The sequence below is a fragment of the Mycosarcoma maydis genome, chromosome 14, assembly GCF_000328475.2.
Source record: "Mycosarcoma maydis chromosome 14, whole genome shotgun sequence".
Classification (NCBI taxonomy): domain Eukaryota; kingdom Fungi; phylum Basidiomycota; class Ustilaginomycetes; order Ustilaginales; genus Mycosarcoma; species Mycosarcoma maydis.
In genome coordinates, this window is record NC_026491.1 from 471,231 (window position 1) to 486,053 (window position 14,823).

General features: G+C 55.7%; 3 protein-coding genes across 3 annotated transcripts; 2 read left to right on the forward strand and 1 right to left on the reverse strand.

Moving 5' to 3' along the window:
- Positions 1–2,352: 2,352 nt before the first annotated feature.
- On the forward strand, positions 2,353–3,519 carry UMAG_04441 (uncharacterized protein; the record flags this gene model as incomplete). The annotated part of the gene is made up of 2 exons (XM_011392822.1): positions 2,353–2,407; positions 2,522–3,519. 2 exons carry the CDS (start codon positions 2,353–2,355, stop codon positions 3,517–3,519), a joined length of 1,053 nt encoding a protein of 350 aa, XP_011391124.1.
- Positions 3,520–3,865: 346 nt separating this feature from the next.
- UMAG_04442 (putative asparagine--tRNA ligase DED81) lies at positions 3,866–5,617 on the reverse strand (the record flags this gene model as incomplete). The annotated part of the gene is made up of 1 exon (XM_011392823.1): positions 3,866–5,617. The coding sequence occupies one exon, from the start codon at positions 5,615–5,617 to the stop codon at positions 3,866–3,868; it is 1,752 nt and encodes a 583-aa protein (XP_011391125.1).
- Positions 5,618–6,601: 984 nt separating this feature from the next.
- UMAG_04443 (uncharacterized protein) lies at positions 6,602–14,584 on the forward strand (the record flags this gene model as incomplete). The annotated part of the gene is made up of 1 exon (XM_011392824.1): positions 6,602–14,584. One exon carries the CDS (start codon positions 6,602–6,604, stop codon positions 14,582–14,584), a length of 7,983 nt encoding a protein of 2,660 aa, XP_011391126.1.
- Positions 14,585–14,823: the final 239 nt, after the last annotated feature.

The window sequence follows — 14,823 nt, forward strand, 5'->3', positions numbered from 1 at the left end:
CCTGCCTTTTTTGCGGTCTCCTGATGCGCCTTTGACTGCTCTAACGCCGTAGTCAGTTTCTGCTCCTCTTCCTTTCCTCAATTTAGTCGTTACCTTCTGAATCATCTCGCGCCCCTGAGCGTACGGGTGTGACACATGCATTGCCGTCCGTCGAAAGATGTTGATCAAAGGCGGCTTTGAGCGCAATCATGAATCACGAATACAGAGCTCGATTGGCATCCAGCTTTCATTGACACCGACCCGATCCATTGGCTTGCATCTGGAAAGCAGCCGAATTGTTGTTTGTAAGCCGACTTCTGCTGCTGGGTTGAACACCTACTGGAGTTTCAACGCTAAGCGGGGCCGCCCCTGGTGCCTGGCGGACAGGCTCTTGTATTTCAAGCGACCAGTTCGGGGCCATATGCTTCAATGACCTCGAGCTGTTCAGGTGTGCATTCTGCCAGGCTGCACGTCATCCCGACAACAGGTGCCCAAGTGGTAACCTCGGACCACGTCTAGTGTCTCTACGTTGAAGGTTTGCAGAGACTGAAACATCAAAACTTGGTCGATAGCACTGTGCCACAACATCAGAAAGAGTTCCCAATCGAGCTGCGCCACCTTGCTTCCACATTGGCAAGAACAACAATGGCGGATGGTCTACTTCAAGTATCGCTAGAAGCGTCATTGGGCTAGCGAAAAACATGCTGAACGAAGGGAGCAATGCGACAACAGGCCGCTTGATCCAGCCTCTGAATGACGCTTTTTCAGCTGACTACGGGGTGCGCTCAAGCCTCTTGTCATTGTGACCCGTTGGTCTACCCAGGACAACAAGGTGTAGCCAGGAACCCAGCGCTCACTGACCCGCGGCTCACTGTATGTCCTGATGAACGAATGAGCCTGTGCTCCCCGAGAGTGATGGCAGAGCAAGCAACTCATCAATGCTACTTCTACAGTAAGATACTTGGATCTCATCACCCGGGGTCTGCGGCTCTTGAACGTAAACGTCAGCACCTCCATATTTTCCAAGTGCATGAAGGAGGTCCAAGCTTCTGCATGTGGCTTGTGTGCGGATCGCACGTTGACATCGGTAGCGACAAAGCCGTGACGACGCGTAGAGACTGTCGATCTTGGGTCGCTGACAACGTGGCTTGAGCGTACGGGATCAGGGCTTCGGACGTGGTCATGAGACAATCTGTACATCGGACACCACCAGACATGTGGGTCAAGTGGGTTCAGGTTGAAAGTGGGAAAAGACAGACCGGCATGTGCTGCTCGGACCGCTGGTGTGCGAAAAAGGGGATAGGAACACGAGCCTCGTGGGACACAGCATCGCTCTGGGGCCCCTTTTCAATCATGGATCCCTTCAAAGCGTATAGGACCTTACAGGTCATGAAGCACAGCGATTCTATCGCTCTTCTAGACCATGATACACTGGTTTCTGGCGGTTTGCTCCTGTATCGACCCAGGATCTTTTTCGCATCTTTGATCGTCGTAGGCGCGTGACCAAGTGGCAAGGGCCCTGCCCCACCCTTTCGTCACTTTTCAACCAATACAACAGGAGGCCACAGCGATCAGCCATGGTCTTGATAATCAGAGACAAGAACGAATCGAAAGTACTGCCAAACATCACGTGAAGGTCCGAAGCGAGCCGCACCTTGAATTAGCTGCTTTGACCTCTACCTCCCAAAGTTGGAGCTGGCTCAGCCTGACAGCTGAGACTACACAGTCAAGACCAAGCCCAAGCGTCAGTCGAGTCGTCAGTCTCCTCAGATGGACACTCGAAATTTTGCGTTGGTATGCAAATATCGTCCGAAGTGGCGGGAAACGAGCTTCAGATTGACAAATCTGTCCGATGTACCATCGATCGGGACCGGACAGACCGTGTCAAGTGATGACCCGTAAGCGTTTTATTGCGAGCGCCAAACCATTTTGTTGACCGTATCATCTATGATCGGAAAACGCTCGACAATCGAATCACGAATCATGATCATGCAAAAGTCACGCGTGACGATCTCTCTTTCAAATACGCGTCAGAAGGGTTGGTGCAAGAACCGGCTTCTCCGGCTATGTTAGAGATGCAATTCATGATTCGCGCTTCTTTCTTTTCGCCTCTTTCGCAACGGTGTAACTCTCGAAGAAAATCACACATTCCCGATTTGTGATATTGGCGATTCACGATTCACGATCGTGGATCACGTGGATCAAATTCAAGGACCAAAAGCACACGGCAGTCACAGAGTCGTTTTGCGCACTGACCGTGCTTCTGCGCTGCTTCTGCGCTGCCTGCCCGTCTCGGCCCAGGATCTGGTGATTTTTCCATCGTTATCTCGACCATCCGATAACATTGTCAAGGAAGCATCCAACACGTCCATCATGGCTATCGAACAGCACATAGATGGCCTATTGCGCCACGTTGGCCTGCGGGTTGGTAAGTGTGATCCAAACGACGGGTTTGTTCGGTTGTTCGGTTGATGGGTGGTTCGGCCACGACATGCCTTTTCAAGACTACTGACATGTTGATGCATCTACGTTGAATCAACAGACCACGGCTTGACGCCGGTCTCAGCATCTCTGGTTCTGCTAGCTGGTATTGGCGCTTTATCCGTGGGAACCTTTGCGCTGCGTCTTGTTCGCCTCTTTGCCGATGTCTATATCCTCCCGGGCAATTCGGTTTCCAAGTACGGTGCCAACAAGAAGGACCTGACTCGGGCGAGCTGGGCGGTGGTGACGGGCGCCACGGATGGAATCGGACGCGAATTTGCTCTTCAGCTTGCTCGCAAAGGTTTCAATATCGTGCTCGTCTCTCGTAGCCCTGAGAAGCTTGGCTCGGTTGCGGCTGAAATCGAAGCTGCCACTCCGGGCGTTCGCACCAAGACGCAAGCGATCGATTTCGCCCTCGGAGACGAACGCCAGTACGAAGGACTCGAACATACCGTAAAGGGTCTCAACGTCGGTGTTCTGGTGAACAACGTTGGAAAATCGCACAACATGCCCGTCACATTTACCGAGACCTCGGAAGAAGAGATGGAAGACATTATCGAGATCAACGTGGTATCGGTGCTTCGTGTTTCCAAGATGATCATCCCAGGCATGGTGGATCGCAAGCGCGGGCTAGTGCTCAATCTAGGAAGCTTTGCGGGGCAAGTGACGACGCCGATGCTCGCTACGTACGCCGGAAGCAAAGCATTTTTGAGCGGTTGGTCGCAGGCATTGGGCGAAGAAGTGAAGAGGAGCAATGTCGACGTGAGCCTGTTGAACACGTACTTTGTCGTCTCCAACTTGTCCAAGATCCGCAAGAGCAGCGCGATGATCCCTACTCCCAAGCAGTACGTGACGCAGGTGCTCAAGACGCTGGGAAGGAACGGAGGCGCTGTGGGACGGCCGTACACCGCCACACCTTGGCCTGGGCACGCGTTGGTCGATTGGGCCACCACCTTCGTTCTGCCAAGAGGCTGGCTGCTCAGCTATACGTATGGACAGCAAGTAGCGACCAGGAAGAGAGCTTTGAACAAGGCTCACAAGGCTGTCAAGTCGGCTTAGACACTCGCCTTGTGCTGTTCATCCTCGCCCGCACTCACACATCCTCTCCCACAATGAAGCCGTCTTTCGCCACACGATGCGGTTCGAAACCATGCACCGACAACTCCTGTTTAGAACCCCTGTTGTATGATAGGTCACTCTCACCAGCTCTCTCTCTCTCTCTCTCTCTCTCTCTCTCTCTCTCGCCGATGCTTCACAATTTTTGACGCCGAGAATGCTGCTGCTGAAGAAACATATGATTCACGTTCACATACCTGCGAGCTGATCGCAGACGAGGCGTGTCAGATTGGAGAAAATTATTTTGAACACTTGGATTGCTGAATCGTGAACGGGACGACTTCGCATTCTAAGGGGTGCACCGACCGGTCCATCGAGGGTACAAGGAAGCCTCTCGGACAGTCCATCGGTTGGTGAGCCACGCCAAGAAACGCTCGACACCAAGACCGTAGCCGCCGTGCTCGCAGGTGCCGTACTTACGCTGGTCGGTGTACCAGAAGTAAGGAGCTGCATCGATGCCCTCGTTCTTGTATGCTTCGAGCAGCTCGTGCTGATCGGCCATCCTCATGCTACCACCGACGATTTCTCCGACACCGGGCATCAGCACGTCGACCGAGTCGGTGAACTCCTCGTCACCCTCGGTGCGTTTCATGTAGAACGACTTGATCTCGCGCGGGAAGCGGCAGAGGAAGATGGGCACGTTGAGCTCGTCGGTCATCTTGCGCTCGGCAGCTTCGGCAATGTCGTCGCCGATCTTGTGTGGCTCGCCGTCCTCGTTGGGGATGTTATGATCGTTGAGCCACTTGATGGCCTCCTTGTAGTCCATGCGACGGAAGGGACGCGTGGGCATCTTGAAGTTGGGGTTGAGCTGGTCGAGTAACGCCTTTGTCTTGGGGTCTTGGAGCACGCGCGAAAGGGTGCCGCAGATGAGCTGTTCGAGGTGCTCGAGCAAGTCGTCAAACGAGATAAAGGCGAGCTCACCTTCGAGATGGGTGTACTCGGACAAGTGTCGACGGGTGTGCGACTTTTCGGCACGGAACGACTCTTGAACGCAGAAAACGTCGCCGAGCGAGGGCAGACAGGTTTCGAGGTAGAGCTGCGAACTCTGAGTGAGGTAGGCGGGCTGGCCGTAGTAGTCGAAGCTGAAGAGGGTGGAACCACCTTCGACCTGGGTCTGTACCATGCAAGGAGGCGTGACTTCGGTCATTCCGAGGTGGTCGAACTCGGCACGGAAAGCCTTGAGCACCTCGGAGCGCACCTTGAGCACTGCAGAAGCGGTTTCGCCACGGATGACGAGGTGGCGACGATCGGCCAAGCTGTTGGGGTCGGCGGTTTCTGCTACGACGTTGGTATAGGCCTCGTCTCCACCGGGAGCCTTGCCGAGACACTTCCAGTAGTCGGCGACGAGCTCGTGACCACCGGGGGCGGTCTTACCTTCGGGGACAGCCTTGAGCTGACCCTGAATCTCGACGGTGGATTCGGTGGTGAGGGTAAGAGCGTCGTAGGTGGTAGTGAGCTTGCCGGAAAGGACGACCTGGAGGTAGCCGGTACCGTCACGGAGGACGATGAAGGTCAAGTCCTTCTGGGAACGGAGGCGGTGGACCCAACCACAAATCTTGACGCGCTGATCGCGGAAGTCGGCGCCTTGGCTAATCTTGATCTTTTTGGCCGAGGAAGAAGGCTGCTCGAGGACAACCTTTTTGCTCTCTTGGAGCCTTTTCTCGTCGTTGGCGGCCTGTGCCTGGTCCTTTGCGGCCTGCTCGCTGGCCTTTTCCTTTTTCTTTAGCGCAGTAGCGTAGAGCTTAGAGACCTTCTTGGCAGCCGAGGCCGAGATGGGCGCATAGCCATCTGCGTCGACACCGTCCTGGCCGGGCGTAGCATCGGCCTTTTTGACAAACACGGAAGCGTCCTGACCCTTTGCAAGAAGCGCGGCTAATGGAGTTGCAAAGGGAGAGCTTTTGGAGCCATCAGCAGTTTCGTCGTTGCCCGCCTTTTCGTCAACATAAACGGGAGCGCCACCACCGATGGCCTTCTTGTCCTTATCGCCAGAGATGTGAAGGGCCTCTGCGGCCGAGGTCAATGCCTCCTTGATTGCGGACATGATTGTTGGTCTGACCTAAACAGTAAGGATCGTCTTGATGATGATGATGATGATGATGGGGATGATGATGGTCGGTCGTCTAGGAATCGTATTGGGGTGGATGAGCCTGGTGAAAGTGGCTGAAAGCTGGAATGTTGAGAGGGTTATGTGGTGCAAGTGAGGATAGGTTCGAGATAAGGATCCACTACAGCCAATGTCAGTTGCTCGATTGTCGCAAAAGAGACGGGCCGTGAGCGAAGAACGAGGCGCCACGCATTCACGTTTTTGATTTGCGGGTTTTGACGCTTCCGTTTGCGTTTAGTTATGAATATATGTGTGTGTGTGTGTGTCACTTTGGCTTGTAGTTTGCCAAGTTGGCTGGGCTGAGGGTGTGCCTCTCTGTCTGCGAGCTTAGGGTCCTTACAACACCCACGACTCTCTCCAATCATCCATCGTGAATTGGCCTAATTAGAGCTCAAAAATGACTCGAAACAGGGACGAGTCACGAGTCACGAGTTGAGCTGCCGAATTCGATCTTGCCCGATCTTGACCTGCCTGTCACCAAACACGTGACCCAATCAAGGCATGCCAAGTAGTTGGTATGTAGAATCGGGGCGGATGGCCGATTCACATTCACTGGCTGGCTGATCGAGACAAGAAGATTTCCATTTTCTCACCTTCTTGAAGCTCACACACACGGTCCACGTGAGTAGCAGCGTCGCGAGTCGTGAGTGGTGCAATTTTCTTCGCTCTCCAAGTCAGACAGGCGACTCTGACTCGTGACTTGACTCACACGAACTCTGATAGAACTCTGGTCAAATCGTAACTCGTGACTGACGAGTGATTCGTGATTCATTCGTGGTTGACATTCTTCTCAGCCTTGCGTATTGCACCTTGTTCAAAGTGCTCAGCCAATTTGCACTTGTCCGCTCGAACACCATCACATAGCCACTCAGCTTTGTCGACTGAAGCCAATCGCACCTCGCAGCGAACGTACCGTGTGGTATGCTAGCCAAGAAGCGAGACCTCAAAAACTGGGTACAGCGTGCTTCCACAGAGCCGCAGCAAGAACCTTACGACTCGGACGACGACCTCGCTCCTGCAAAGATGAGCGTCTCAGGCGACGGCATTGGCGCCATCGACCCGACCGTAGACTGGTCCGCCTTTGTCCACGACGCCCAGCTTCGGCTCTTCTCCACCAGCACACGTCAGCGTATCCACTTTCTTCAAAGAGACGCTGCCAGAGCTGCTCAGCTTTCTGAGCTGCAATCAGTGCAAAGAGCAGAGCTTCTCACCTTGCTGCTCCGTACCTATTCAAGATACGTTGATCGTGACTCTCGCCTCGCTTCTCTCAACGTTTATTCCAAGCTTATCTCTGTAGACCAAGCAGCCGCTTCACAAGCCTCGACCGGCCCAGTTGCCAAGCATGCGCTTGCTTGGCTCAAGAGAGAGGCCGAACGTATCTGCATATCCTCTCTCACCGCTAACACCCACACTTATCTCCCCAACCTCGCTGCTCTGCATGCCTACGTGTGCGCTCTATACTCGACACTCTGCGCACCTACCACAGAGGCACCGAAACTGCAACAATCCTCGACATGGGAGCCGCTCGTCCAGCTCCTTGCGACCACGTACGATGCCGTTCTTGCCGATGCTACTGGCCGTCATAGCGTAAAGAGCAATGCAATCACGCTCACCCGTCGCACCTTGCGCAACGCACACGCTTTCCTTCCTCAACTCATAGCCACTCTCTGTCTCACTTCAACGGCAGCTGCAGCCCTTCGTTCCTCAGCGCTCCTCGGTGAGGCTGTTGGCGTCTGCGTCCGTCTCCGTGCAGGCTCCGAACAGGTCAAAGGTGCCCCCGACGGTGTTGGCCGCACATACCTCAACTCGGCCAAGCACCAAATTCTCGCTTTTTACAGCACCCAGCTCGTCGCTTCCAAGACTGTCGTACCTCAACACTCTTTGCAGGCTTTCGAAGATTTCATTGCCGAGCAAGTCACAGAGCAAGACCTCGCCTCCACTCTTCGACCACAGCTCGAAAAGATGCTTCTTCGCTCCCCCGAAGTAGCCCTACCAATCGCCACAAGCATCTTTGCAGCCGTCAAGGTCGACGTTGGCCCACATGCAAAGCCATTGCTCAACCCAGTCATCTCTGCCTCGAGATCTTCCAATGCCGATACCAGGGCAAAGGCGTCAAGCTTCTTCACTGTTCTTGCTGCACGCATCCGTGACGACGATGCTGCCAAGTCCGCCATCGTAGACGAGCTCCTCACCATCCTCAAAGGCGCTAAGGCAGCTACACCCGAGGCGAGAACTTCCATTTATCTCATGCTCAGCTCCGTTGCCCCTGGTCAAGCCTCGAGGAGCTCGGCGGTGGTGGAAATCATCGCCTCGCTCCTCGCCAAAGAAGCCCAAGAGGCTTCCATGCATGCTGCCGTTCGTTGCATCGCAGTTCACCTTGAGTGGCTCCTCATTCAGGCCGACTCAGTCCCAGCTGCGACTGTTTCCGCGGCTTTGGTCAAGGAAATGCAGAATTCCAAGGTACCCATCAGGAAAGCCGTCTGTTTGGCAATTGGAGAGCTCTTCTGGCATATGACAGACCTGCAGAATGCCACACCTGCTACCCGCACCTTTGCAGAGTCACTTTTGCCAGGCTTCGAGACCAGCCTCAAGAATGCTTCTACCAACCCCCTCACCGCTCCAGGTGGTCCTTTGGAAGGGTACGTAGCTGCTGCGGTCCTCGAAGGCCGCCTCGCCGCCCTCGGCTCCGAAAAGATTGACAGCCTCGTTCGCAACAACGCCGCTCTGGAGGGCATCTTGGTGGTCGGCCCCAAGCCATCCTTCCTGCTCGCCGACAAGGTCTTCCGCAAGATTGCCACGCCTGACGAAGAGATTTGGCTTTCGCGTGCCTTGCAAGCCGTCATTATTCGTCGAGCCAAGACCTTGGCCGCTGACAAGCCCGTACACGTCCAGATCGCCTTCGCGCTTATCCATCTTCTCTTCCACGCTACTGGGCCCGATTCAAAGCAATCGATCCTGGCCTTGGTGCAAAAGCTTGCGCAGACCGAACCTATCCTCACCCATCAAATCACCACCTCTGGCATTTCGGCTTTCCTCGAACAGGCGACGCAGGCGAGCACAACTGCTTCCGCTTCATCGTCTGCCAAGTCCAACAGCACAGCTTCATCAACATCGGCTTCTGGCGCGGCTGCAATGGCCACTTCTGCTGATGCTGAGGATGCAAAGCCATCGGCAGAGACTCGTGCGCGCGACTTGCGTCGTCTGTTGTCTGCTGCTTCCACTTTCTCCGAGCAGCTCGATTCGGAGGCCAGAAAGAACGCGCTTGTAGACACGCTCGTACTATCTCATCACGCCGACTTGCTCGACCGTGGTACGTCGTGCTTCATGGACCTCACTTTTAAGGCCAAGATTCTTCCCATCGATCTCATCACTTCCAAGCAGCAGGACCTCATCTCGGTCGTACGTGCCGCCATCCATGAACCGAGCATGCGCGAGGCTGGCTTTGCCGCCCTCACTACCCTCGTGCGCTTGGAACCTGGCTCTGTCATGGCCGAGCTCGTCTCACAAATTGAGGCAGACACCCCCTTTGACGATCTCCGTGCCCTCTCATCCGACGAGCTGGGTATGTGGAGGACCGAGCCAGGTACCTTGTATATCGACGTTCTCTCCACCACCAAGGAAGACGCTATCGAAAAGAACAACAAGAATGCAAAGATGGAGCAATGGGAAGCTGAGCTCCGTGCCGATATTGCCAAGAAGAAGGCAGCGCAGAACAAGGCGCTCACAAAGGACCAGAAGGCTGCTGTCGACGCCCAGGCCAAGATCGAGGCGCAGGCTCGTGCCAAGGTCGAAGAGATCCGAGCTCGCTACGCGCGTTCGCTTCGCACTGTTTCTGCTATCGTTGGCGCTCGTACCGAGGAGATCAAAGGCTACATGCAGACGCTCGTCAGTTTCGTTCTCGAGACTCTCAAAGTCTCGCAGGCCCGAATCTTGTTCGAAGAGGAAGCAAAGGACGCTTTTTGGGCCCTTTCAAGCTGCTGCTCTCTCCGCTTGGAAGCTTACGCCATGTTTATCGGTGTTGCGCTGCTGCGTTCCATCGACCAGGAGCTTGTCCAGGAAGATTTCCGCACCGAGCCCATCAACGAGCTCGTTCTTCGAATTCTGTATCGATTACGCTCCTTGTCCGAGCAGTCGCCGTTGGACGCCGCTTCAGTCACCTTTATCGATCCCCTCATCGTACGCATCGTGCGAGCTGGTGGCATTGGCGTGGATCCCGAAGATACCGACTCGGTTTTGGAGCAGATTCAATTGTCGCTCGACTTTATCGACTTTCACGGCTCCGCCTGCGAGGACACGCGCTACCCACGTTCCTCCTTCATTGATAGCCTCGTCACCGTCGTCGCCAAGCACACTCAGATCTCCAAGGATGCTGTTTCGGCACTGCGTGATCTTGGCGAGGCTCTCAGGACAACGGCACTGCCTACCGAAATCCAGAAGCTTCTCTCCAACACCATGGTCGACGAAGTGTATGTTCGCAATGGATGCCTCCAAGCCATTCAGCCGCTTGACCTCACCGACTTGGACTTTCCCGTGGAGCTCTGGCTGGCGTGCCACGACGTTGACGAAGAGAATGCTCGACTCGCCGAAAAGGCATGGGAGGAGAATGGTCTTGATGTGCCAGAGTCGTTTGCCGATCCACTGATCGCTCTGCTCGAACACAAGATCACCTACGTCCGCGAAAGCTGTGCTCGCGCTCTGGCTGCTGCCACTGAACAGCACCCGGAGCAGGTGTCAAGCGTCGTGACCAAGCTTTGCCAGCTGTACAAGCAAAGAAACAAGGTGCTGGTGCCGGAGTACGACCGCTTCGGCATGGTCATCGAGTCAACAAAGAACCGACAGGATCCTTGGCAAACGCGAGCTGCCGTCGCTGTGGCTCTCCGTCATCAAGCGCCTCACCTCCAAGGCTCGGATGTGCCGCTCTTCTTTGAATTTGCAATCGATGGCCAAGCGCTCGGTGATCGCAGCGAGGAGGTGCGTCCCAAGATGCTCGAGGCTGCCAATGCCATTATCGACCTTCACGGCAAACAGCATCTGTCCAAGCTGATCGCTATGTTTGAAGCCTTTTTCAGCAACTCGGCAGGATCGACAGCAGACGATGGCATTACTGAGGCTGTCGTCATTCTGCTGGGCCGCGAAGCTCGCCATCTCGACCCTAAGGACCCTCGCGTTAGCAAGGTGGTTGACCGCCTCATCGACGCTCTCAAGACCCCTTCCGAGCTTGTGCAGTCTGCGGTAGCCGACTGTCTGCCACCGCTCGTACGAGCTATCAGCAAAGACGTGCCGCGCCTCTTCGATTCGCTCTTCCGCGAGCTGTTCAACGGTGCCAAATATGCAAGCCGGCGTGGTGCTGCATATGGACTTGCCGGTCTTGTTATGGGCCGAGGTATTGGCAGCATCAAGGAATTCGACGTTATCAATAAGCTTGCTGATGCCTTTGAAGATGCCAAGAACCCAACGCGCCGACAAGGTGTCATGTTCGCCTACGAGACTTTGACGCTGACGCTCAAGAGGCTATTTGAGCCCTACATCATCGGTATTCTACCACAGTTGCTTGCTGGATTTGGTGACGTCTCGAGCGACGTGCGCGAGGCGACACAGGATGCAGCAAAGGCGATCATGCAGAACGTCTCAGGTCATTGTGTCAAGATCATCCTCCCGACCCTGCTGTCCGGTCTTGATGAGAAGCAGTGGAGAACCAAGAAGGGTGCTATCGAGCTGCTCGGTGCCATGGCGTACTGTGCACCCAAACAGCTCTCGCTTTCGCTTCCGACCGTCATTCCGCGCCTCAGCGAGGTATTGACTGACTCGCACACTCAGGTTCGCACAGCAGCAAACAAGAGTCTGAAGCAGTTCGGCGAAGTCATCAACAACCCCGAGATCAAACAGCTGGTTCCCGTGCTACTCAAGGCGCTCATCGATCCCAACACTAAGACGGGGGCGGCACTCAAAGGTGTGCTGGAAACGAGCTTCGTCCACTACATCGACTCGCCCTCTCTTGCGCTTGTCATCCCTATCATCGACCGTGGTCTCAAGGAGCGCAGCGCTACCATTCAGAAGGATGCTGCTCGTATTGTCGGCAATCTTGCTGGGCTTACAGACTCGAAGGACTTTGTACCGTACCTTGGCAAGCTTATCCCGATGGTTCGCATGGTGCTTATCTCGCCTGTTCCCGAAGCGCGTGCAGTCGCTGCCAAGGCGCTCGGAACGCTCGTGGAGCGTATGGGTGAAGTACATTTTGTCGACCTGGTGCCCTCCCTGTTGGGCGTATTGCGGTCCGACGCTACCGGAGTCGACCGACAGGGTGCCGCGCAGGGTCTCGCCGAAGTGCTCGCAGGTCTCGGCATGGAGCGTATGGAAAACCTTCTTCCCGAGATCATCAACAGCGCCTCGGACCCCAAGCCATACGTTCGAGAAGGCCACATTTCCTTGCTCATCTACTTGCCGGCCACGTTTGGCCACCGATTCGCACCTCATCTTGGTCGCATCATTCCTCCGATCCTCAGTGGTATCGCCGACGAGGCCGAGACGGTTCGCGAGGCGTCGATGCGCGCTGGTCGCATGATTATCGCCAACTATTCGTCCAAAGCTGTGGATCTGTTGTTGCCACACCTCGAAACTGGTCTGTTTGATGAAGCATGGCGAATCCGCATGTCTTCATTGCAGCTCACTGCTGATCTACTGTTCCGACTCTCGGGTATCTCAGGAAAGAACGAGGTGGAGGACGAAGGTGTCGACGAGGACATGGAGCAATCCGCGACCAACAATTCGGTGCAGCGTGCGCTTGTCGAGGCGCTTGGTCAGGAGAGGCGCGACCGCATCCTGGCATCGATCTATATTGTGCGACAGGACCCCAACATCCCCGTGCGACAAGCTGCCATCCACACGTGGAAGGCGTTGGTGCACAACACGCCACGCACCGCTCGAGAGGTGCTTCCCACTATGCTCGACATCCTGATCAAGTCGCTCGCCTCCAACGGCGACGAGAACCGCGAGATGGCTGCCAGGACGCTCGGCGAGCTGGTCAAGAAGCTTGGCGAAAAGATTTTGCGCGAGACCATCCCGATCCTGCGCATGCGTGGTGCCACGTCCGAAGATCCCAAGACACGATCTGGGGTTTGCTATGCTGTTACTGAAGTTCTTGCCAATGCGACAAAAGGGCAGCTCGAGGACCACGAGGACGCCATCATCGCCGTGGTGCGACAGGCGCTTGTGGACGAATCGCAATTGGTGCGACATGCGGCTGCTCAGGCATTCGATGCTACGCAGACCTACATCGGCCCACGTGCCATCGACGAGACCATCCCGACGTTGCTCGAGGCGCTATCGGACACGAGTGCGGGAACGTCCGAGACGGCGTTGGCGGCTTTGCGCGAGGTCATGCGTGCTCGCTCGGACGTGGTATTCCCCGTTCTGGTGCCAACGCTCATTGCACAGCCCATCACTTCGTTCAACGCACGTGCCCTCGCTGTGTTGGTGCGTGTGGCCGGGTCTGCTCTGAACCGTCGTCTGTCGAGCATTCTCACGGCACTTTCCAAGGCGCTCGATACGGAGAAGGACGACAAGATCCTCGCCGACCTGCGCACTGCGGTCGAGGCTCTGCTTGGCTCGGTCTCGGACGTCGACGGTCTGCATCAGACTATGCTGCTGCTGCTTGGATGGGCTGGATCCAACACATCGCCGCCTCAACGTGTCGCTGGCTGCAACTTCTTCAAGGCGTTCTGCCAGGTCAAGAAGTCGTCGGTGGACATGTCTGACTACCTGGTCGACTGGCTTCGCAAGCTTGTTTCACTGTTCGACGACCCGGTTGCCGCTGTGTTCGATGCAGCGTGGGAAGCTCTTGAAGCCAGTCTGAAGACGGTGAGTAAGGACGAGCTGGAGGGATTGGTGGTGCCACTCCGTCGCAGTCTCGAGAACACGGGTGTACCTGGTCGGGAGCTGGCAGGTCTGTGCCGACCCAAGGGCGCTTCGCCGCTTGTACCCGTTTTCCTTGCCGGTCTCATGAACGGTACACCGGACCAGAGGCAGAACGGTGCCTTGGGTCTTTCGGACATTGTTGAGCGCACGTCAGCGGAAACGATCAAGCCGTTTGTCACGTCGATGATCGGGCCTCTGATTCGATTGTGCGGCGACCGTCATCCTCCACCGGTCAAGGCGGCGATTATCACAAGTTTGGACACGATGGTGCGTCGTATTCCGGCGTTGGTTCGACCGTTCTATCCGCAGCTGCAGCGCTCGTACCAGAAGGCGGTGTCGGATGCTTCGAGCGCAACGGTGAGAACCAAGGCGGGTGTTGCACTCGGCAACCTGATGGCGTTGCAGACGCGCGTCGATCCTGTCATTGCCGAGCTGGTGCAGGGTGCACGCGCCGGTTTGGGAGAGGGTTCTGGTGGCAATGCGGCAGCCTCTTCTGGTTTAGCAGGAGCAGCATCTGGCGGAGCAAGCGAGCCAGCCGACTTGGCCGACTCGTTCGCCCTGGCCTTGGCACACGTGCTCTCTAACGCGGCTGCTAAGAACGTCGGCCAGCCGAGTCGAGAAGCGGTGCTGTTGCTGATCGAAGCCGCATTTTCTGCTCCTCCCGGAACGCGTGATGCATTCCGGAACGGTATGGCAGAGGTCATCGGCTCACTTGTCAAGCTTGACACTGCTTTGGCAGGTCTTGTGCTGGAAAAGCATGTCGTGAGCGGATCAGGAGACACTGCTCTGCAATCTCAAAGTGTCCGCGCGTGTCTGGAAAAGGACCCAGTGGCATTGCACGAGCTTGGATTTGCAGATGAGCTGGTCAAACTCGTCATGTCGTGGATCAGTCAAGGATCGGCCATCTCTCGCCCCGCAAAGGAGTCGAGAGAGATGATCCGCGACTCGGACGTTTGGAAGCCTCAGGCCAAAGCTGCGGATTGGATCTGATTGTTCAGACGATATGGCGCAAATTGTCTCGTGCTCTCAGTGGGCTAGCGTCGTGTCGGCACTGTTACACATCGTTTTGTTAGAATGCAAGCAGATTGTTGATTACGATCAAAGTGAAAGCGGATGTGTGCGTGCTGTGAAGCTTGTCGATGGCGGCGAGAACATGCACGAAGGGTTGTTGACGAATAACATGTCGAAGGATGATCGCTGTGGCGTGTGTGCCACGGGCTTGTGATTTG